The 24,176-nt window shown below is 39.9% G+C and overlaps 1 protein-coding gene and 1 long non-coding RNA gene across 5 annotated transcripts in view; one reads left to right on the top strand and one right to left on the bottom strand.

Annotated features, from left to right (window-relative positions):
- Window positions 1-24,176, bottom strand: part of RCSD1 (RCSD domain containing 1) — a 40,029-nt gene that overhangs the window by 4,417 nt on the left and 11,436 nt on the right. For 3 of the 4 annotated variants that reach the window (XM_020810546.3, XM_078389818.1, XM_020810529.3), the window contains exons 2-4: window positions 10,718-10,822; window positions 5,337-5,426; window positions 578-649 (exon numbers count right to left, since the gene is read on the bottom strand). In XM_020810546.3, coding sequence (XP_020666205.3) covers window positions 578-649; window positions 5,337-5,426; window positions 10,718-10,822 — 267 coding nt within the window. The remainder of the gene's footprint in view (window positions 1-577; window positions 650-5,336; window positions 5,427-10,717; window positions 10,823-24,176) is intronic. The other variant, XM_020810554.3, reaches the window with a different exon arrangement.
- LOC140705636 (uncharacterized) overlaps window positions 1-24,176 on the top strand; it is a 45,734-nt gene that overhangs the window by 16,036 nt on the left and 5,522 nt on the right. The window contains exon 3 of the long non-coding RNA XR_013543287.1: window positions 11,110-11,168. This is a non-coding gene — a long non-coding RNA (uncharacterized LOC140705636). The remainder of the gene's footprint in view (window positions 1-11,109; window positions 11,169-24,176) is intronic.

Raw genomic sequence — 24,176 nt, 5'->3', positions numbered from 1 at the left:
TTATTTATTATTTTAATTTATATACTGTTCCAGTAGTACCGGAGCACTATTCTAGGTGGTTTACAAGCAGTTAAAACGAGAGTAAAAAACAGTAAACACTGAATTACTGCACAAATAGCAACAACATAAAACAAAAATGGCACCAGAACAAGTTTTCACAATAAAGCAGATTGGAGGCAAAACATTCACCCAGGGTTGAGTGAAAGGCCTCCTTGAAAAGTAATGTTTACAACTGCTTCCTAAATGAGTGCTGGAAAGGAAGCCAGTCGAAGCTCCTCCTGAAGCTTATTCCAGAGCATCAATGCCACTACAGAGAAGACCCTGCCTCTAGTAAATGACTTTTGGATTTATCTCAGGGTGGCTACATGGGGGAGCCTGGCCTGTGAAGATCTGGTGAGTCAGGCAGATGACATTGGGGAAAGACACTCCAATAGGTAATATGGCCCCAAGCTGTGAAGGGCTTTATATATGAGTGTTAAAACTTCAAGTATTAAATGTCACTGTTAAAACTCACTAAGTTCAATGGGTCTTACTTCTGGGGAAGCAAAGGTTCAACAGAGTTACCATAAGATCTTACCTGCAGTTTTTCAATCAGGGGAGAGCTTTTGGCCTTTACCTTTACAGAATGAGAAGCACTTGAAGATGGCTTCTGTAGAAAGACAAATAAGAAACTGTTGAAGCAGACAGTTGCTACTCATAAAGGCTGGCCTCTGGAGGGATGGGAAGAACTAAAACCAGAAAAAAAGAAATTAACTGGAAATATTTAAAAGGGGACCTCAACAATAACACCTTCCTTTGCTCCTTCAACCAGTGAACAGTTGGCCAAAATACACAATGCAGATCACTCAGAGGGAAATTATTTACTCCTGAAAGTGTTTGACCATTAAAACAGGACCCTTTCTCACCTCGTATAGTCTGCACCATCCCTCATATTGGCTGGGGGATTCTGAGAGCTGTTCCCCACTGAAGGTAACTTTTTCAAGCCCTGACTGTGGGATAGTGAGGACTGAGAGGATGTCAGTCAGTGCATGATGGGAATTCTGAAGACTACTGTCATCAAGTTGCCTTTCCTGCAGTAGCTGTTTGCCAAGCCAGCAGGGTCAGTGGGAAGTGAGCCTGCTGGCAGTACTGGCCAGACCACACGGCCCGAGTGCCTGTACTTCTCTGTGGCACCTGTACTCGAAGTTAAGAGAGGCACATTACATGGGCAGCACCACTCCCTGCTATTGTATGGATGGGCAGGCAAGCTGTTTACTAGTAAGTGAGCAAGGGCAGTCATTGCAGCATGGGAGTGGAACTGGAGCTAACTCAAAAAAATGCAACTGAAGATGACAACTTGCCCTGTGGTTTTCTCTTGGGTTTTGGATATACTTTCAAATCAAGGCTCAGAATATAGTAGGTTAAGAAAACCAAAGGGAAAGTTTATCTCAACAGCATGACTTTGTCAGGAGTGTTAACATTCAACAGCTGATGACTTCTCTAAAAGAAAAACGGGGGAAATAGGATTGTCCGGAGACTTAGGTTTTTGACTCCATTCCCCATGACTTGGGGTTTGGAATGGAAATCTCCAAGGCTGGGATACTTCCAACCAGGCAATCCTAGGTTTAGGATCCATGGGTCAAACTCCCAACCTCTGGCTCTGCAGCCAGAGACCTAAACCACTGAACTATCCAGCATTTTTGTCTTTTCACTAGCTTGCATGCTCTGGAACTGTTGTGGCTAAAGGAATTCATTTGCTAGCCTTTACATTTGTCACAGAGTGTCTATATTGGCTATCTCACACACCAGTTTCGCAATTGTCATGAAAGGACTCGACTTTGTGACATCCTAAGGGCCCACATCCCCTAGGGAATCACAAGGGCTTGCTTCTGGCTTCAGACTTTGGCTCTGAAATCTCAGGGAGTATAATGTTGCTGATCTGGCAACCATAGGCAAAACAGACTGGTCTGGAATTTATATATAAAGTGGGAAGAAGTTTCGTGAAAGCAGACACAAAGAGAGGAAAAATAATTAGGAGATCTTGTCCATGTAGCTTCTTCCATGCCATGTTAGGTCAAGTGGCCTGGACAAAAGCACCAGAGATGACTTAGCAGTGAGCTTTCTGGAATGCACAGCCTTTGCTGATCTCTGTTAGCTGGAAGGACCAATTTGGCTCTTTATTTAAGAAGCTGTAGCAATTGTGGTTTGCCCCATGGTGGCGCTGCAAGCTAAACCTCAGAAGCCTGTGCTGCAGGGACAGAAGACCAGCAGTCGTAAGACTGAATCCACGCGACAGAGTGAACGCCCGTTGTTTGTCCCAGCTCCCGCCAACTTAGCGGTTCGAAAGCATGCAAATGCAAGTAGATCAATAGGGACCACCTTGGTGGGAAGGTAACAGCATTCCGTGTCTAAGTTGCACTGGCCATGTGACCACGGAAGATTGTCTTCGGACAAAACGCTGGCTCTATGGCTTGGAAACGGGGATGAGCACCGCCCCCTAGAGTCAAACATGACTGGACAAAAATTGTCAAGGGGAACCTTTACCTTTACTTTCACCATATCTTTTAATGCTCCCTCACTCCTATAAGGAAACCATCATTCTTCTTATGAGCTCACACATCCACGTTTCTCACCCACACTGCCTTCTGAATGGTCACTGTGTGTATTTTAGATACATTTAAGCTTTAACCTGATTTCTATATTTCTCACCTTGCTCATTTCATTTGCCCTTAGCCTCACATTCCCTCTGTCTATCTCTCTGACAGTTTCTCCTTATAGTTTACTCTCCCTACAGATTTCCCTAGAATATCACAGTTTCTGTCAGTCTCTTGTGTAGGAAATGTGGGGAGTTGTAAATAGATAGCTAGAGAAGGGGTTAAGAAAATGTTGGAATTGAAGAGTGCTATTCAGGTTTATGAAAATATTTCTTGTTAACTAAACACTCACCCACACTTTTACCCAGCTTTGTGCATACATAATTACCAAATTAGGACAACAGTTCATGTAACTGAGGAAGTGAACTCTAGACTATGAAAATTTATGCCATTATTTATTAGTTTTTAAGATACTACAGATTTTTTGTGGGTTTTGTTTCCATAGCTTTTGTATTCATCCTCCTCCATCTCCCATACTTGGGCAGCAGATGGGAATATGTCAAGTGTTGGTTTCCACTGAGACATTTGAGAGAAATGCATCCAACTACTTAGGTTTTTCAAAGAAGCTTTGGTGTCAACAGCCAAAAAAGAGAATAGACATTCCACTGCTTTTATTGTACAGTATTTTGAAGCTGTGCCTTATGATTTGTTCTCCACTACTTCTATTTTACACAAACAATTGGTCAACCAACCTATCCTTCTGGCTTAGGCTGTCACCTGTGGCAATATCTGCTACATCTGATTATAGATCTGATCCAAATATTCCTCAATATCCACCAAACATTTTTTCTTTGTCTAAAAATTACTGACCCTACTTATATACCAGAAGTCTAAAATTTAGGCAGACTCAGGATGAGGTCACATTGGTAAAAACTGTGGGAAATGCTCCAGTATTGAGATGGGCCAATTCACATTATTTTCTGTTGATCACATGATGTAAAAAGAAATGTGAATCAGCCTGGAGTTCTCCCCCCTCCAGCTGCATCCTTAGTTCTTGTTTCCAACTGCTGAGACTTCTATTTTATAAACTTTGGTTCCATTTGCATTGGTTCAGGCAGTGTGATTGCCTGACCCATGGCAGAAAATGATTCCTTGCTCTCCATTGTTTTTTCCCTTAAAAAAAAAAACAGTTTGGATCCAGCACTGTTGCACTAGGGCACTTAGACAGCCGAAGCAAAACAAAAAGTATTGGAGAAGAAGGAAAGGAAAAAAGAAGAAGAAATCAGCACTATGTCTTTGTTTTCCACTTATTAGTAGCTGTGCCTCCTGCAGGGGTATAAGAGAGCTGCATTAACAAGCTGCAAACAAGGCTGTTTAGCTGATTTCCTCCCCTACATGTGTGGTCAGTTAATTCAAACAGATTCAGGAAAACCCACTCTCTCTACTGCAAGTGAATTCACTTTTTTTGCTGTGTATTCATTCAGGGACAGATAATTAAATAGCAGGAAATGCTAAGTTGCGTATCTTATCATATGTTCACCACTTATGGTGGTATTTAGATTTTTGTCACTGTAACTTGTGTCTCTTAGACCAGTGGTCCCCAACCTTGGGCCTCCAGATGTTCTTGAACTACAACTCCCAGAAGCCTTCACCACCACCTTTGCTGGCCAGGATTTCTGGGAGTTGAAGTCCAAGAACATCTAGAGGCCCAAGGTTGGAGACCACTGTCTTAGACTATCTCTCATAAGAATTATAACAATTTTTTAAATGATTAGTACTATTTTTCCTTTTGATCATTGTACTTAATATCCAATTTTACACAGTATCATCTGTAGACATCTTTATCCCCAGCTTTTACAAACACAGAAATTTCAGACAAATGGAAACATTTCAGATTTTCCTCTTTAGTACACCAGCCTTGCAGAATCCATCAGATCCTGATATTCCAACAACTATTCATCTTACTAAACTAACGTAAGATGATATGATACCTCTTATAATGCTCTGTCTCTTCATCCTCTAACTGGCTAATATATTTTGTTGCAATAATCAAAGATATTTGTGTTTTTCTTGATGACTAGATTCCCATTTTAATCAATTATGCTGATATTGATTTGCACAGCAAACGTATTCTAGAATAACTGGGTTGATCCTAGAGATGTGTGACTTTGTGGTTTTCTCATCCTTCTAGATCTTAATTTAGAATCCATTCAAAACATCTAAAGAGACTGATACTCATCCTAGCAGCATATGTAAGTTCACAACATATCCAACAAAGAGGCACTTCTACCCATTTCTTCCCAAAGCTATTCTGCTGTCACCATTCCCATCCCAACTCAAGCATGACATGAACTTAAAAGGAAGCAAGAGATCTTGCTTTCAGTTGAACAGGCAGGAAAAGATCTTGTTTTCACTAGTAGCATATAGGTATATTTACACTTCAAGCAATGGCTCAGAAATACCGGTGGTTGGTGTGGATGGAATCATGTCCTAGAATTAAAAGGAAACCACAGACTGTTCATATTCCTGTTTTAACACCCAAGAGTGGTATTGCACACTCTAACAAGAAAATTACTAAAGGATGGCATAGGCTGTAAGGTAACACAAGAAGTACACAGACTACTGAAGTTAGTATGTTATTTCAACCAGACAGCTTTTCACAATTATTTACATTAACCTCCATATCATTTGTTCTTTAGCTCTTTAGCATAATTGTCTACTCACATAAGAAAATAACGAATTTCTCAAAATGTTGATACTTACTAGCTCACCATTCTGTCCAGGCTCTGCCTTGTGTATGTTGAGGGGAAGGGAACATGGTGGCTTTCTACGGATTGGCTTAACAGCTGATGTCTGAAAAAGAGAGAAACTCATCACATTGACAGAAGAGAAAGAATATTTTAAGAAGAAGAATACAATGTTGGTGGTCAGAAAAGAACTAATGGTGGAGGAGTTCTTGAGAATTTACTGCACCTTTGCAAAGATCTGTAACCTTCCTTTTCTAGAATCCCCTGCTTTTGCCATTCTTTTTAAACCCTCACCCACTTTTGATTGTATCAGCAGGAAATAATATAGTACCCTCATATGTACCTGATAGTGATGTGGCCATTCTGACTGTCCAAAATTCAATCCTGATCTTGGTACAATAACAGAAGGTTCTTTTCATTAGTTTGAAACTGAATAACTAGCACTAACTTCACGGACATGTCTAGTTCTTGATATTAGAAAGGGGGAAGCTTTCTTGCAACAACATATTTCTGACTTCATTATAAATAGCTGACTAGATCAAAAGCATCTTGTGCTCTAATAGATTGTTATTATCATAAATGATTATTAAAAATTGTGTTTGCATTTCCTGCATCTGTAAAACTGAATGAACAACCCATGTTAAACGGATCACACATAATTTTAGAATAGTGGTTCGTGTTGTTGTTTAGTCGTTAAGTCATGTCTGACTCTTCATGACTCCATGGACCAGAGCACACCAGGCCCTCCTGTCTTCCACTGCCTCCAGGATTTTGGTCAAATTCATGTTGGTAGTTTTGATGACACTGTCCAACCATCTCATCCTCTGTTGTCCCCTTCTCCTTCCACTTTATTGCCTAAATTGCTATATTTATTTATTTATTTATTTATTTATTCAATTTATATGCCGCCCAAACTACCCAGAGGTCTCTGGGCGGCTTACAATAATTAAAATTCAATACAGCAAAAGATAAAATTAAAATACAATTAAAAAACAATTAAAATTGCCATCAGACCCACAGCTATTATTATTTCAATTAAAAGCCTTCTGGAACAGGAAGGTTTTGACCTGGCGCCGAAATATCATCAGCGTCGGCGCCAGACGAATCTCAGTCGGGAGGGCATTCCATAGTCTGGGGGCAGCTGCCGAAAAGGCCCTTTGTCTACAAGCCGTCCCTCTTACCTCCTTAAGGGACGGCTCCTTCAAAAGGGCCCCCTGGCTAGATCTTAACTGCCGGGTAGGTTCATATGGAAGGAGGCGGTCCTTCAGGTATCCAGGGCCCAAGCCATTTAGGGCTTTATATGTCAAAACAAGCACTTTGAATTGGGCCCGGGCAGCAACTGGTAGCCAATGTAACTTATACAGAATCGGCTTGATATGTTCCGTGGCAGCTGCACCACTCACCAGCCGCGCAGCTCGATTCTGGACCAGTTGCAATCGCCGGACCGTCTTCAAAGGCAGCCCCACGTAAAGCGCATTGCAGTAATCTATGCGGGATGTTACCAGTGCATGTGTGACTGTCATGAGACTCCGCTCGTCCAGGTAGGGCCGTAGCTGGTATAATTTCCGCAGCTGAAGGAAGGCGCCCCTGGCCACCGAGTCCACCTGGGCTTCCAGTGTTAGACTGGGGTCCAGGAGCACCCCCAAGCTGCGGACCCTGTCCCTTAGGGGGAGTGTAACCCCATTCAGGGCGGGGAAATGGCCCTCCAGCCTGTCCGGTGAAGCACCCACTAACAGCACTTCCGTCTTGTCTGGATTGAGTTTCAATTTATTAACCCTCATCCAGTCCATTATCAGGTCCAGACACGAGTTCAGCACAGAAACTGCCTCACCTGGATTGGTGGAAAACGAGAGGTAGAGCTGAGTATCGTCAGCATATTGCTGACTCCTCAGCCCAAACCTCCTGATGACCTCTCCCAGCGGTTTCATGTAGATGTTGAACAGCATGGGGGACAGTATTGAGCCCTGAGGAACCCCATGACATAACTGCCATGGGGCAGAGCAACTGTCCCCCAGCACCACCCTCTGGACACGGTCAGCCAGGAAGGAGCGGAACCACTGTAAAACAGTGCCCCCAACTCCCAACCCAGCCAGCCTATCCAGAAGGACACCATGGTCGATGGTGTCGAAAGCCGCTGAGAGGTCCAGGAGTATCAACAGGGTCGCACTCCCCCTGTCTCTCTCCCGGCAAAGGTCATCGTACAGGGCGACCAAGGCAGTCTCTGTACCAAAACCCGGCCTGAAACCCGATTGAAATGGATCCAGAAAATCCGTTTCATCCAGCAGCGCCTGGAGTTGCCCGGCCACAACCCGCTCCAACACCTTGCCCAAATAAGGGAGGTTCGCCACTGGTCACCTCAAGATATTTTTAGTATCATTGGTGAAAGCACCATTCCTCCTTTATATTGGCTACATACTCTAGAGAGCAAATTGACTCCATCAGATAACAAAATGCCACTGAGTGGTTAATGAAAACAATCTGGTTTCAATATGATTTATCTACTCTTCAATTTCATATTTTCATGAAACACAATAAATGCTAATCATAGTAATTAGATCTACTGCAGTGGTTCCTCATTATTTAACACACTGAGTCACTGTTCCCTTGGACGAAGCATGCAGTAACTGCATTTTACCAGGACATGGAGTGCTTTGAAACTGGGACTGGACTGAAACTGGAGTCAGGAGTTATCTTCATCTCAGAACTGATTATTGTGGATATGTGATATGCCAAACTCAATGAACCAGTAAGGACTATTGGATATGATATCAACAGTTTTGGCAAAGTGCAGTAAGGACATTATTGATAATAATGACAATGGAAAAATTGAAATAGTTGAAGATTTTGTATATCTTGGTTCAGTCATCAATCCAGAAGGAAACTGCAGCCATGAAATCAGAAGAAGGTGAGACTTGGGGGGAAGAGGAAGGAAGTAAAAAAGATTATCAAGTGAAAAGATGTGACATTGGAGACCAAGGCCACATTCATCTACGCAATTGTATTCCCAACTACCATGTATGGTTATGAAAGCTGGACAGTGAAGAAAGACGACAGGCAAAAACCACTGATTCATTTGAAATATAATGTTGGAGGAGAGCTTTGTGAATATCCTAGATTGCCAGAAAGATAAACAAGTGGGTATTCAAGAAAATCAAGTCTGAACTATCTCTTGAAGTAAAAATAAGGAAACTGAGGGTGTTGTATTTTGGGCATGAAAAATACAATACTTGTCTTCATGAGAAGATATGAATCACTAGAAAATACAATGATGCTAGGTAAGGTTGAAAGCAACAGGAAAAGAGGAAGACCAAATGTGAATGACATGGATAGGACATTTTGGAGATCACTCAAGTAGGTGACTTGAGTGGCACACAATGGTAACAAGAAGTAAGAACCTTTCCTTTGTTACAGAGGTTGCTTTCAGCAGTCTAGACTTGCCTAGAAGGAGGGTATCATTTAGGAATCAGACTTTTCCTTTTCCCATCCCTCCACCCATATGAGACTGTCAATCCAGTGAACAAAGGGAACAACTTGATAATCACAGCTGAGTCCCTCTGAGAATGGAATAGATGGAGATTCATTTAGACCTCTGAATAAACTGGACAGTTTCCTTAGAAATTTGATGGGGCAGCAGTGATGGAACAACCCATATATTTGTAAATGAACCAAAAAAAAAAGCCAACCCCTTCATTTTCCAATGACACAAATCACTTTATTTCCAGTACTTAATATGAAATTCACATTACTCTGAGTTTGTTAAAAGAGGAGAAAAAGAAAAGAAAAAGATTAGCACTAATGAAGGCATTCCCTTTACATACACTGCCTCACTTTTGTTCACTGATGCTGAAGTCTTTATTAATCTTCTAAACCCACACTGATATCCAATGATATAGCAGGGGTTATAAATGTTTAAATATTGTGAAGGAGCAGAGTGTACAAGTGAGCTGTCCATGATAACAGAGCCCATAGAAGGAGGAGGAAAGGAGAAAAAGGGGGTAGAACAAAAAGACGAAGGGGTGACAGTTACGAAAGAGGCGGGAGAAACAGAATTAAAAGAAAAGGCGGGAAAGACAGAGGTTTGTTTAGCAGAAGAGGGAAAAGGGGGAAAGGGGGCGGAGCAAGAAGGGACAGTTTGGGAGGAAGATATAAATGAGGAAGGGGTGCGCTGGTTCAGTTCAGTGGTAGCAGACTATGAGAGAAAGAATGCTGAAACCTGAAGGAAGGAGTTCGAGAGGATAAGGACTCAAGGACTGATAAAGGGCTTTCCTAAACTAAAGGTGGGTGGATTGCTGCCTGAGCCCACTCCCGGAGAGCCAAAACCGACGCGATACACGACAAGGGAATGGACTGTGATAGTACAGTAGTGCCACGTGAGTTGGAATTACAAAGAGAAATGGAGATAGTTCACGACCGGTTTTATGACAAACTGGACGAAAGAGGCTGAATAAGGCACGCATGTTGCGGGATGATCTGTGCCCTCCAAGGTACTCCTCCCCCAAGACTGGACTACAGGGAATGGCGTGGGGGACATCCCCGTTGAGTCCATGGGACTGTGGCAAGAATTTCAGTTCGGTTAGTTGTGGCCTGTTGCCAGAATTAAGAGTTTTTGACCCCATAAGTAATGTGCTAGAGGAGGTAAATGTTAATAAAGATGAAAGTTTGAAAGTTATTTTCCACCGAAGATGAAGGGTTGCCCCCAAAGGTAGAAGAACCCATTCACAAATATATAATAATATTACATATTATATATCACAAGTAGAAGCTAGCTTTCCATTCTACAGTACATAAGTGTCTATCAGGCTGGGTACTGCAGAGTTGGAGATTCAAATCCAGTTCCAAAATGGGAGCTGCAGAATGAGCACGGAGGGGATGGGTTTCAGATTTCACCTCTGGGTGCAGATCAGATAGTCTCTTCCAGACTTGTTAGAAAAAAGGGCTGCCAGTAACTCAGCATACATCCACCCACCTTATATTGAAACACAAGGAAACCTGGCCCACACATCTGGCCATGGACTTTGGGACGTTCATGTTTGTTCTGCTCTATCCCCAGCTCTGTAATGTCTAGCTTGATGAAGACCTCTGTGGAGTTGATAGTGTGTGTTTGCGATATTTCCACAGTCTGGTAAAGATATCATACACCCTAGTCTTCATTAATCTTTGGTGTCAATAGCATTCAGCACAAAAGGAAATCAAACTGTGGGTCACAAACTTACTCAAATGTTTGTTACCCACAATGCAAACAAACTAGAAATGCAAGCATATACAATGTCTTTATGTGATCAGTAGATCAGAAGCATACATGGATTTAATATAATTTACATTTTGATCTATGAAAATGTACAGATCGATGGACTGCCACTCAATTTGTCTTCCTTTTGTGACTGAATTGTACCTAACCTCTTTTCCAGAAAGAGATGACTGTTCTTGGAATTTTCCTGCTAGCTGTGTCACAGATGGCATTGTGGACTCCTCTACCATAGTGCTGGTCTCAGTTGGTTTGTCCTGGGGGGAAAAAGGCAAGAAACACAATGTTTGTCAGTGTGTGAGAAATACAGGGATCAGAGCAGGTTGAAAAGATATACACAATTGTTATAAAAACTGGCAGTATACAGCTGTATGCTTGCTGATAGTGTCATTTACCTAATATGTCTGAGAAAGTGGATTTATCCACAAAAAACTAAACTGGAAAATAAAAGTTAGTTTTTAAGGTGCCACAATGTTTATGTGTATTATTTTTGTTTCTCATTTTATGTTGGTTTTGTCTGGCTACATCATTTACCCTGTTGAAGAACAAAACGGTCTCTTTTTGTGTAGAACGGGAAAATGCTGGTACCTTCCAAATAGCAAGGTAGGTTTGCACATTTCCACAAATAATATTCTCAAAAGTAGAAATGATTGTGGGATATGTTGTACACATGTAGATGGCATGTGGATTGGCTTAGGATCTTCCATTGCTGATAAATAGACAACAGGAAGCTGAGGAAGCTCAGAAACAATTATTATGTATTATCATAGTTATGACAAATTTTCTGAGACTTATGTGTTGTTCCATTAGCTTTTATTTGTTATGCTGTTGTGATACTGACTGTTGGGTGTATGGAACATGCCTGTATTGTTTCCACTGATTGAATAGAATCCATAGAATATCATACCTGGAAATTAGCAGAAGGAATCCAGTAATAACATGTTAGAAAATAAAACTCAAACAAAATAGACTGTCCTAACACAGATACGTATAGTAACTGTAATTGTAATTAGAGGCACAGAGTGACAAGAGTCTAGGAGTCTCTTGTGGCATAAGGCAAATTGTTCATATAGTCACAATCATTTTATAGACTTGATTCATACATTTCCTTTGTTTCATCACATTTCTCATCACTTTCCATCTTTTTCCTGCTGTCCTACTTGACCCTGGGGTGACCTGCTTTCATGAACCAAAGCCACCAAGCCCTGCATTTTTGTTTGAGTTCTACAGACTGTTTGCCTCCCAGATGTTTACATTCTCACAAACATACCTTGCAGCCAAACCTCTGTCCCAGGTAAATGCAAAGGAACCAACATTAAATAAAAATATGCAAGAATGAAACTTAGTAAAGAAGAATTTATGCTGTTTCTGTGATGGGATGTCTTGTTTCACCAAACTTTTAGAAATGAGTGTGTCTGCAAGTATATAGGTCTTCATGTTATGTTGTTGTTGTTTAGTCATTAAGTCGTGTCTGACTCTTCGTGACCCCATGGACCAGAGCACTCCAAGCCCTCCTGTCTTCCACTGCCTTCCGGAGTTGAGTCAAATTTATGTTGGTAGCTTCAGTGACACTGTCCAAACATCTTGTCCTCTGTTGTCCCCTTCTCCTCTTGCTTTCACATTTTCCCAACATCAAGGTCTTTTCCAGGGAGTCTTCTCTTCTCATGAGATGGCCAAAGTATTATAGCCTCTGTTTCAGGATCTGTCCTTCCAGTGAGCACTCAGGGTTGATTTCTTTCAAAATGGATAGGTTTGTTGTCTTTGCAGTCCAGGGGAATCCCAAGAGTCTCCTCCAGCACCACATGTTATATAGTTAAGTAATTTGTGAGAAAATGGGAAGTACAGGGTACAAATAAACTAATAGTTTTCAAAATGAGTGTAACTAAACAACAGACAGCAGTAGGTAGGAGTGGTAAACCCCTGCTGAACATTCCTTACCATGAAAACCCTATGATGAGACAGGCCAGGATGAAACAAGATAGTACTCAAAGATGACACTCTCAGGTCAGAAAACACTCAGTCAGCTACTGAGCAAGAACAAATGACAAGTACAAATAGCTCTGTCACTAACAATGCAACTAGATTAAAGCCAAAAAGATGTCTAATAGCAAGCATGCACAGAAGTGAAAGGAGAGTCAATTGCTGTTCAACACATACAACTGGAACATGGAAGGTAAGAAGTATGAATCAAAGTAAACTAGAAACCATAAAGCAAGAAACATTGCAGTTCTTGGTGTCAATGAACTACAGTAAAATGACCTGGAACAGGATATTGTCAGACAATTACAAAGTGTTCTACTCTCAAAATGACAACACAGAAGAAATGGACTGGTTCTAATACTGAGAGAAGATGTAACACAGGTAGTTAGGTATTATACCTAATAATAATAATAATAATAATAATAATAATAATAATAATAATAATAATAATAATAATAATAATAATAATAATAATAATAATAATAATAATAATAATAATAACAATTTATTGTCATTGTAAGTATATACACAGTATAACCATACAACGAAATTCACAGACACCCAGAGACCAGACACATACACACACATAACATTCCCCAAACACTCCCCACCACTAAAAGTCCCCCACTAATAATACAAACATTCACACCTCAGGCCAAGTAACACAGTCCAACTAATTATTCACTACTGGTGGTCTTTAAGCTCATTATTAATTGCAATTATAGCTCTAGGATAAAAACTATTTAGAAAACGTGTGGTCCGAGTCTTCATTGTTCTATATCTTCTGCCAGACGGTAACAGTTCAAAAAAGTTATAAGTCCCACCACTGTCGTATCATCCGCAAATTTAATAATTGCATTGGTGTTATACAGTGGGGTGCAATCATGTGTGTACAGGGAATAGAGGAAGGGACTTAGCACGCAGCCCTGGGGAACTCCTGTACTTAGTACCAGGGTAGAAGGGTGGGATCCCATCCTTACTGACTGTGGCCTATCTGTCAGAAAATCCTTTATCCACATGCAGATCTCCTGAGGTAATCCCAGGTTGATCATTTTTAAAAACAACCTATTTGGTAGAATGGTATTAAAAGCAGAGCTATAATCCACAAACAACAGCCTCGCATAAGTTCCCTGTTGTTCTAAGTGGCTCAATACAGTATGGAGTACGATGGACACTGCATCATCAGTAGATCTATTTCTCCTGTATGCAAATTGCCATGGATCCAAAGAAGGTGGAAGACTAGCCTTAATGTAATCCAGCACCAATCTCTCAAAACATTTCATAATAACAGATGTTAAAGCTACTGGTCTATAATCATTGAGAGATACCACAGGTGACTGCTTCGGGATTGGCACTATAATAGATGTCTTCAGGCAAGTGGGGACAGAACACTGCAACAAGGATAGACTGAAAATATCCGTAAAAACTCCAGCTAATTCTGCAGCACAGCCCCTAACAACTCGTCCCATGATTCCATCTGGTCCAGCTGCCTTTCGAATATTAATATTCTGGAAAGCGCGTCTCACATCTGAAATCTGCAGTACTAGTGGTTGTCTGTCGATGGTAGATTCTATTGATGTATTATGGACAGTAGGTGCTGGAATAATGGTTGTTCCTGTTTCCACCTCAAAACGGCTGAAAATTTGATTTAACTGCTCAGCCAAAAAATCACTGCTGCTACACAGACTGTTTTTGTTACTCTGACCTGTGATTTGTCGTAGGCCGTGCCATACTCGACGAGTATCAGAACTCTCAAGGTGTTGCTCAATTCTCTGGCTGTACATAGCTTTGGCATCCCTAATGCCCCTTTTCAGTTTAGCTCTGGCCTCTCTATACTGTAGTTCATCACCAGAATATCAACCAGAATCTGTGGAAAACCTATCAACATAACCATCATTCAAGTCTATGCTCCAACTATGGATGCTGCAGAAGTTGAAATTAAAAGCTTTTATTAAAGCATGCAGGAGGAAATATCACACACCAAAACAAGGCATACTTATAATCATAGGTGACCAGAATGCAAAGGTAGGAAACAAATTTCTGGAAAATTTGGCCTAGGGGACAGAAATGAAACAAGAGAATGATTGATAAAATTATGTGAAGCCAACAGTCTGTTTATTACAAATACATATTTCAAACAACTGTACAAATTGCTGTACCTGTGGGCATCATCAGATGGTCAGTATTGAAACCAAATAATGTAATTGGAAGCAGGAAATAGAGAAGCTGTATTTTCTCTGCCCAAACAAAGCCAGGAACAGATTGTGGTAGTGATAATGAACTGCTATCGAATACTAGAGTAAAGATGAAAAAGAATGCTAAAAGAATCATAGTGCCAAAAATAATTTAATAACATTCCTGATTAATTTAAAGATTATGTAAGAAAGCAATTTTCATTACTAAACTCAATTGTCTGAACCAGAAGAACTGTAGATTGAAACCAGAAATATTATTAGGAAATAATGTAACAACAACAACAACAAAAAGACAACCCCAGTAGTAAAAATAAAAGAAAAACCTAGACGGGTGGCAGAAGAAACATTTGAAATTGTAAAGGACAGGCCAGAAGCAAAAGTAAAAGGTAACAGAAGTAGAGTCAGAACCCTGAATGCAGCTTTTCAGTGACATTTCAGTGAGTTTTCCAGTGTCACAGAACGAAAAAGAACAACTTCAACAATCGGTGCAAATAAACAGAGCACAACAACAAAAGGAGAAAGGCAAGATAACTCTTCCAGAAGAGTTAAAGAAAGATTCAAGAAATCAAAGGGAAATTTAAGCGGAGATTAAGAATGCTGAATGACCGACAAGAAAGCACACTGTTTGATCCAGGGAAAATAAAGAGAAGGTGGAAACAGTACACTGAAAACCTATACAGAAGAAATAAAAGGATGACAGAGTCCTTTGAATAGGAATCCTATGACAAAGAATGTGCATTTCTAGAAAGTGAAGTGAAAGCTACTCTGAAAGCACTAGGAAGAAATAAATCACAGAGGTAGATGGAATACCAATAGAACTATTTCAAGCCACAGAAACTGTATCTATGAAAGTTCTAACAAAAAAAATGTCAAGAATATGGAAAACCAAACAATGGCTCACAGACTGGCAAGGCTTAATATGCATTCCAGTTCCTAGGAAAGGAGATGCCATGTAGTGCATTAAGTATTGGACCACTGTTTTAATTCTCTATGTAAGCAAAGTGATGCTTAAGGTGTTGCAGCCAATGTAGCCTCTAATTTTCAGCCCTACTGGGCGGGGGTCTGCCTCTCTCTTGTGCAGCTTCGCCCCTGTGTGTGCATGTGACTCCGACCTCTGCACACTGGGTTCTGTTGTGACTGGAACCTAATGTGATTGCTGTGTGGAGGAGGAAGACAGCTGCATAGAGGGAACCTGAGTTGTGCACATGCATGCATGCACCCAACTTAGTGGGACCTTTGGTTGCAGCAAAGACTTGTAGTTGTACCTTGTATGGAGCAAGAAGTGCATGATGTTCAATCTGGATTCCAAAAATGAAGTGTCACTCAAGATCATATTGCAAATATCCACTGGATACAGGAGCACACCAAAGAATCTCAGAAGATCAGTCTATATTTGAGAGACTATGGCAAAGTCTTTGGCTGTGCAAATCGTGAGAAATTATGAGTTGTTCTGAAAGAAATGGGTGTGCCTCAGCTCTTGATTGTCCTGATATACAACCTGTATTGTGGACAAGAAGCTACTGTCAGGACAGAATATGGAGAGACAGAATGGTTTCCTATAGGCAAAGGTGTTGGTTTCTCCCTTTTGCTGTTCAATATCTTTGCAGAACATTTCATATGGAAAGCCAGACTAGATTCAGAAGTGAAATTTAAGTAATTTAAGTTATGCAGTAATTTAAGTTATGCAGATGACTTCATCTTACCAACAGAAAGCTGCAGTAACTTGAAAGGAGTTTTAGTGAAAATGAAAGAAGAAAGTGCCAAAGTAAGACTGCAGTTGAATTTTAAGATAAAATTCATGACTACTGAAGAACTACATAACTTTAACATTCACTATAAAGAAATAGTCCAAGATTTCATATGCCTTGGTTCAATCATCAATCCAAATGGAGACTACAGCCAAGAAATCAGAAGAGTGAGACTCAGAAGGGCAACAACTAGAAAAGGTAATCAGGTGTAAACATGTGTCCCTGGAGACCAAGACCATCCACACTCTTTCACTCCTGATCACCATGGAAGGTGGACAGTTAAAAAGACTGACAGGAAAACACTATTTGTTTGAAATACAGTGGTGGTGGAGAGCTTTGTGGATACAATGGACTGCCAGAAAGATGAACAAGTGAATCCTTGTTCAAATCAAGCCTGAATTATTTCTGAAGGCAGAAATATTTAAATTAAGGCTGTCCTACTTTGGGCACCTCATGAAAAGGCAAGATTCTCTGTAAAAGACAATAATGCTGTGAAATGTTGAAGGCTGCAGGAAAAGAGGAAGACCAAATAAGAGGTGGACTGACTCCCTAAAGGAAGCCACATGTTTGAGTTTACAAGATCACCAGAGTTGAGTAGGGCTGTTGAAGACAGGACATTTTGGAGATTACTCATTCATAGGATTGCCATAAGTTTATCTGCAGCTAGAATGAACAGTGCAGTAGCCAAGTTTGCAAGTGTCACCAAATTATTCACTATGTTTACATCCAAAACAGACTGAGAAGAGCTTTAAATAGATCTCTACATATCGAGTGATTGCCAACAAAATGGTAAAAGAGATTGAACATAAGTAACTCCACACAAATGCATTCTGGGACCCAGTGATAATAATAATGTAGGAACAATACACCAACTTAGTCCAAATTGCTTGGACAGTTATTCTATAACCTTGAACGTGTTAGGCAAAAACACTCACTGAAGGTTGGCACTACAGACTGAAAAATATTACAGTACCACGATATAAATGTCTACATGTAAAAAAATGATATGCAGCCAATTCTGGTTCCCAGGCTCTAAAAAGAAACAAATGAGCTGGCAAAGGTATGAAAACGAGTAATCTAGAAGCATTTCCTCTGCAACAAAAAACTAAATAATTGAGATTTTAATGAAGAAAGGTATGGAGAAACATAGCAAATGACTCTCTACCAATTAGAGAATTAGAGCACTTAATCTACTAATGTTTACTGTAAGTGGCAGTGGCTCCTCATGACTTTGTAAGTGGTGATGTCATATGAATGCATCTATTACATCCTGTTATTCGACATCACTCATTCTAGAATAACTGATAGTTTGGCCTTTTTCATTTTATTTTTGGATGGTGGTAGTAAGATTGTAATAACAGGCCCTGATCCCATACTGACAAATATCCAGATGAAGGGAAGATGTGTTGGAGTAGGATTTCATTCAGAGGTTTATCCCTTGACCTCTCCAAACATTTGAAGGAAAGAAAAGAGCTCATTTGTGTCCAACACTGGTGTTGTTTTCCCCTTGCAGTCAGGAGCCATGCTTTTTCAGATATTCAAATCTTCTGACACCAAGCTGAGTAGAAGGAAAATCCTGTGGGATATGCAATAAATTGGCAAGAATTTCCATCTTCCAATTGTTTGAGATTAACAAAGGCAATATGTACAAGCCCTGTTTTCTACCTGAAACAGGCTACTGAAATGAAGAGCTTGGGAAAACCTGGAGAGGACCACGCGAGAAAGGACTTGTGCTTTTGAAAACAAATCACTGGGCTCTTGTATTTCTTTCTGAGCATATATTTTTTTTTTGCACCTGGCTCTCTAGTTGTTAGAACCTGGGGTTCTGGTGAAAAGCAAAGTACGTATGTGTGTCAGCACGGGTCCCATATTCTGATGTATGCTTGTTATGGTAGCTCTTGCTTCAATCAAGTTGCAATCTCAACCAAAAACAGACCCTGTCCTCAAGATTTGTTCACATTACAGATGCTTCTCCTATGCCTTTTCTTCTACAATATCAAACTCTTGCTAATATAAACAGTAACAAATATTCTGAAAAGCCATGCTTAGCTTGCATGTTGTTTGCAAAAATGGTCTCAGAATAAAAGCGTACTGATTAACTTATGTTCCTTACAATAACGATATCACTTTAGTTTCAATTGTCAACAGGAGTTAGAAGTTCTAAAAACTAAAAGGTCAAGAAACTAAAAACAATGGTTAAAAAGCCCAGAAATAAATAGACCCAGAGCAGAATGACTGATTGTTTAGGCACAGCAGAGCCTGTATTCAGCTAGTTAACACTCTTCATTATCCAAGAAAGTTTGGGCTAAACCAGAGCAGAGGTTACTCAGGAAGTGGGTGGTGATGCTTGCAAGTGTCTGTAGATTATTTCCCTAGAAGGAAATTCCACAATGGTTGGTCTTCTGATTGGGAGCAAAAGAACAGGCCAGGCCCTCTGCAAAAGAAACCAAACATGTGAAGATTTCTCTAAACAAATGGCTCTAGTTCTAAGTACAGTGACCTCTTTTCTCAAGCAGCCATCCTTTTTTTCTGCAGCTTTCTTCTCCTCACCTTGTACATCAAGATATTTGGCAGTCTAATATAATTCTTAATAAGAAGGAAATCATGACATTTATCTGTGTGAACACTGCACTAACAATTCTGTTAGTGCCTAAGAAATAGATGCAAACAGCTTAAGCTAAAACTACATTTACCTTTCTCTAGATATCATTTGTTTCTGCATGATCTATTGCTACAGGAGCTGGGACAAATACAGTACTGTTCTAACACTGTCTGCAGTGCATACTCTCAGTCTACCACAACAGAGATTCCTGCCTGGAGGAAATTGTAATAGGCTTTAGATTTCTGCATTTTGTATTACCTTCAACATCAAACTTTGAATTTTATTTTTAAATTTTATAATGTTTAATTGCTGTATTAAACATGTAATCTTTAACTCCACTGAGGAGCAGTCTTAGTGGATTTATAGACAGGTAGCAAACATCAGGGTCTACAAGGACCCCTTCTCCTTGGCCTGCAATTTCGTACTTGCACTCTTTCTACCTCTGGAGCCAATTCTGATTCCTTTCCAAAGCAAAAGAGCTAGACAAGTGTGAAACCAGTGGCATCTGTTGTTCTTTCTTCTTATTGCATTTGCTGCTAATCTTAAGTAATTGAGCGGATGACAAAGACAACAGGGCTAGAGGTTTTAGTGGTTAGTTGTGAGCCTTCTAACCACTAATAGAGTGTAGTGATGCCAGCTATCAATGCCCACTGTAGAACGGCTTGTCAACTTTTCAAAGATGCAGCATCAGAAAAATTCCGTATTACTGGTAGGGGAATAGAGGAATTCATTCTAAAGAAGTGCCTGTTGGAAACATAACCATGAAGAAAAGATGCTGAGCAAGACTGAAAGCAGAATGAAAGGCACACAGTCCTTCCATGTACAGAGCGTATTATCACAGGAAGTAGCACACTGAACTCACATAAAGACAAACCTGACATGGACTCTGAAATCTAATGACATAGGGGGAATGCACTGCTTCTTTAGATAAATTGCTATACTGTATTTAGCTCCTCTAACTGCAAACAATTGCAGTTCCACTAGACTACAGCAGTATTGTAATAATTGAAAAGTAGAAATAATTACAAAAAATATACTGGATTATCTTTTCACACATTACATCCTACCCTATGTTGCTTGAAGAGCAACATAACAATTCGCTAGAAGCATTCTTTAGCTCATGTATTTTACAATAATTACTGAATGATTTTACAGCAGTGATTGAAATTCAATATGACAGAATTATTAAAGGGCAGGTTTCAATACTTCCCCTACAAGATGAAGTTTTCAGAATTGCCCCACAAACCAACATCTCCTTGAAGGACTAGAATGATTAATGGACTAGTTGATGAGGGTTACTGCAGGTAATGACAGTACTTAAGAGTGATAACCACTAAACATGTGATTGAGCCCATGCAGAGAGCTGTTCAAATGTTTGTGACCTGAATCACTACATAAAAATGTGAAAGACAGTATCTTTTCCAGATGCAGCAAAAGTGAAGGTAGAGTTAAGATGCTCTGCATTTCCCAGCTGATTTAGAGGAAACGTATGTAAAAAGGAAAAGAGGAAATATATATACCATGTTTCCCTGGGTCTTATATTAATTTTTGCTCTAAAAACACATTAGGGCTTATTTTCAGGGGATGTTTTATTGTTTTCATGTACAACAATCTACATTTATTCAAATGCAGTCATGTCACCTTCATCTGATTGCTGCACAATGGTGGAGGGCAGGCTTTCACTTAACTAGGGCTTATTTTTGGGGTAGGGCTTATATTACAAGCATCCTGAAAAATCATACTAGGGCTTATTTTTCAGGTTAGGTCTTATTTTCAGGAAAACAGGGCATGTAATTGGACAACTCAATTAAAAGGAAAGTTATCTGCAGTTTGAATAATCAACAGCATTTCTAATTTAGAAGGCTCTTTCCCCTTAGAATTCCTTCTCTCCTTGCTTCTGTGACCTCTTGGCCTGAGCAGTGCTGAAGGACATGACCCTGTGCCAGAGCTCCTGTGGCAGCTACAAGTTCAGAAATAGACTCTGGCCATAGAGATGCTCTCTCCCGTTAGTAATTTTTCCTATAAGGGTCAATCTCAACGAAGACCAGATTAGAAGAAGTACTGTAACTTGTTTTGAGGCCTTTAGAAATACTGAGCTATGGAATATAGAAAACAAATTATGTATTTGAGAAAAATGTTCTGCCATTCAGACTCATACTGTTTAAAATTGATTAGGCGAATTATATAGTTTAGAACTGCAGTAACCTGGTAATTAATATAATACTTTGGCCAGTGTTAATTTGTGAGGTTGGGATTTACAGTACATTTTTAGATCTTTGTCTGTATTATGCAAGAAGCATGTGGCCTCTTTTCTCTAATTATTGCTAGTAGGAATTAGTGAAGTTGGCAAAGTTTCTGTGAATATTCCAAGAGTAACACACAACTCTTTTATTGGAAATACTACTCAACACACAAGCAGTACATTTGGTACTGTTGTTGCATTTTTAATCTGATGTGATCAGCCATTAATACCTCATTTTGAGATGTCCTTGGCTTCAGGTAGCAAAAAAACTGGGGCAGCTCTGGAATTAAGAAGTAGTTTCTATGATGACATTATTTGTTTAAAACATTAACATTCAGTGTGAGTTGCAAATAGAGACAGGTTAATCAGTTGACATTTAGGACTTAAGTGGAGTGACAGTGAGGACCTATATGAAGCGATACGTGTATATACAGTGGTGCCTCACTTAGCGATTGCCTCGTTTAATGATGTATTCGCTTAGTGATGAGGTTTTAGGAGCGATCTTGCACTCCGTTTAGCGATGTTTCCAATGGGGGAATTTTGCATAGCGATGTTCGGAACCTTGCTTTGCTTAGCGATGACAGTTTAGGTCCCCCTGTTTCGCTTAGCAATGTTTTTGACAGCTCTGCTTTCGCTATTTTTAAAAGGTGTTAAATTGTTTTAAAAGGGTTTAGAGTGCTTGAAATCATTAGTGCTCTTAATAAACCCTTTGTTAACCAAATTTGGCTTCGTTCTGACTCTTTTTGAATTTTTGGTGATTTTTTTCTCCCCCATTGAAATGCATGGAAAAGGTTTCAATGCATTCCAATGGGGGAACCGCGTTTCGCTTAGCGATGTTTCCTATGGCGATTTTTGCTTAAGGACGGTAATCCGTTCCCATTGTAACAGATTATCTGGTTTTCAATGCATCTCTATGGGAAAACGCATTTCGCTTAGTGATGTTTTCCCATAGTGATGAATTTTTTGGAACCAATTAAAATCGTTAAGCGAGGCACCACTGTACATTGTAATGTTCCATAGTAGATGATCCTTTGCTTATGATGTGACTGCATTAACAAAAGTAATACTCATATAGCAACACAATGCAAAGCAATTGGCACAGTCCTAAGCAGGCTGCATCTTGAAATTTCTTCCCTCAGTGGTACTGAAAAAAGGTATGTTCATGGTGTTAAAAACAAGCAGAATCATGTCTTTGAATGCTAGAGGAAAAGCAGGATTATTCTAAAGTGAAAAAGCAGCATTTATTTATTTATTTATTTATTTATTTTAAAATCAAATGTGAATTTCCAGTTGTTTCTGATCGAGGGCCCCCCAAACTCCTTTTTTGGGGGAGGGCCAGGTTCTGCCCATGGTGGATTCTAGGGTATGCCTCTCCATTTGTCTTGGGCCCCACAAGTTGTCCACCCTAGTTTAAATGTTCAGTTTGACTTCCAACAATTCCGCCAAAAAGGAGGACTGCTTCAATGAAAATGTCTCTGATAAATAACCAATGGCCTCCTCTACACATAGCTATCGCTGTATGTGGGCTTTCTACATAATTTATATGTTGAGGCTTGAATTTAATGTTAAAAATGATGACAACTGTGAATGCTGCCAGGATTGGTTAGCCAGTCATTTATGCCTAGATATGAGGAAAGCTGAGGTTAGGGTCTTTGAAAGTGGATGAGAGTAAATAATGGTCTCTCTGTCTGTATTTTCGAAAAGGTTTATTTTATAGAAGTTTCAGGAGGCTAAGTCACTGCAGCAAAGTCAAGACAGAATCTTAAAGATGAATATGTTTTATTTGACATCACAAGCTTTTGTGAATGGCAGCCCGCTTTTTCTGCATCTGATGAACTGGGCTGCAGTTTATTATGCCAAATACAATGTGTTAGTCTTCATAGCAACTTTTTTGTTTGTTATTTTACAGTTTGTAACCAAGCTCATGCAGTGAAACAAGCTCTTGCCTATCAAGGTCCCCATCGCAGTGCATTTCTAAACCCTTGAGATGCATCAAGTCCTTTTTCTCCTTCATCAGATTGAACACAAGCCTATATATCATTGTTTCCCATCCTTTTTCACTTGGGTGTCCTTGCGCAGCCGATTTCCATAAACTGAACCCTTCATATTAGCAAAATGTTTATAATTAATATGGCTGCTGGGCTCACAGGACTGACTGGGTTACCAAATTAAATACACACTGGTACCAGCGTGAGAGCACTTGAATGTTTGTGAAGCAGAGGAGAGTGAAAACTGAGCCTGTGAGGGGCGTGCCACCAAGCATGTGCACTGTAGTAGTGTGTCTGCAACACATTGTTTAGGGAGCGACTCCCCACCATTCACCAAAATAACAAAGTGACAGAACAAGGCTTTTCTTGAGGTTAAATAACAAAGAAAACCCACTCTGTCACTAGTCATAACATTCAATTAATTTCACACCTTTTGACTTGTATCTTGTCTTATACTGTAAACATATGTGTCTTTTTCTACAATTATCTTTTTCCACATAACCCTAAATATTCTGGTATGTACCCCTGGCAGTACATGTACTTTGGGATAGGAATTACCTGTATAGGCCTACTTTGAATTAAATTCAAAGAGTGGACTGTTGGTCCAGATAGGCGGGATAAAAATCAAATAAATAAATAAATAAATAAATTTAATTAAATTACACTGTCTGCAATTCTGTATGTACTCACAGGGATGGGGAACTGTGGCCCTCCACAATCCTCAACCAATGCCTATTCTCCTTAGAGATGATAGGAGGTGAAGAAGCAGAAGCAGCAGCAGAAGTTTTTTAAATAACCTGGAAAGCCACAGTTGGTGACCCTTGAACTTCTCATGTACATGTCCCTGTAAAGAAAC

Source organism: Pogona vitticeps, chromosome 3 (genome assembly GCF_051106095.1).
Source record: "Pogona vitticeps strain Pit_001003342236 chromosome 3, PviZW2.1, whole genome shotgun sequence".
NCBI lineage: Eukaryota > Metazoa > Chordata > Lepidosauria > Squamata > Agamidae > Pogona > Pogona vitticeps.
This window is presented reverse-complemented; position numbering and strand designations above follow the sequence as displayed.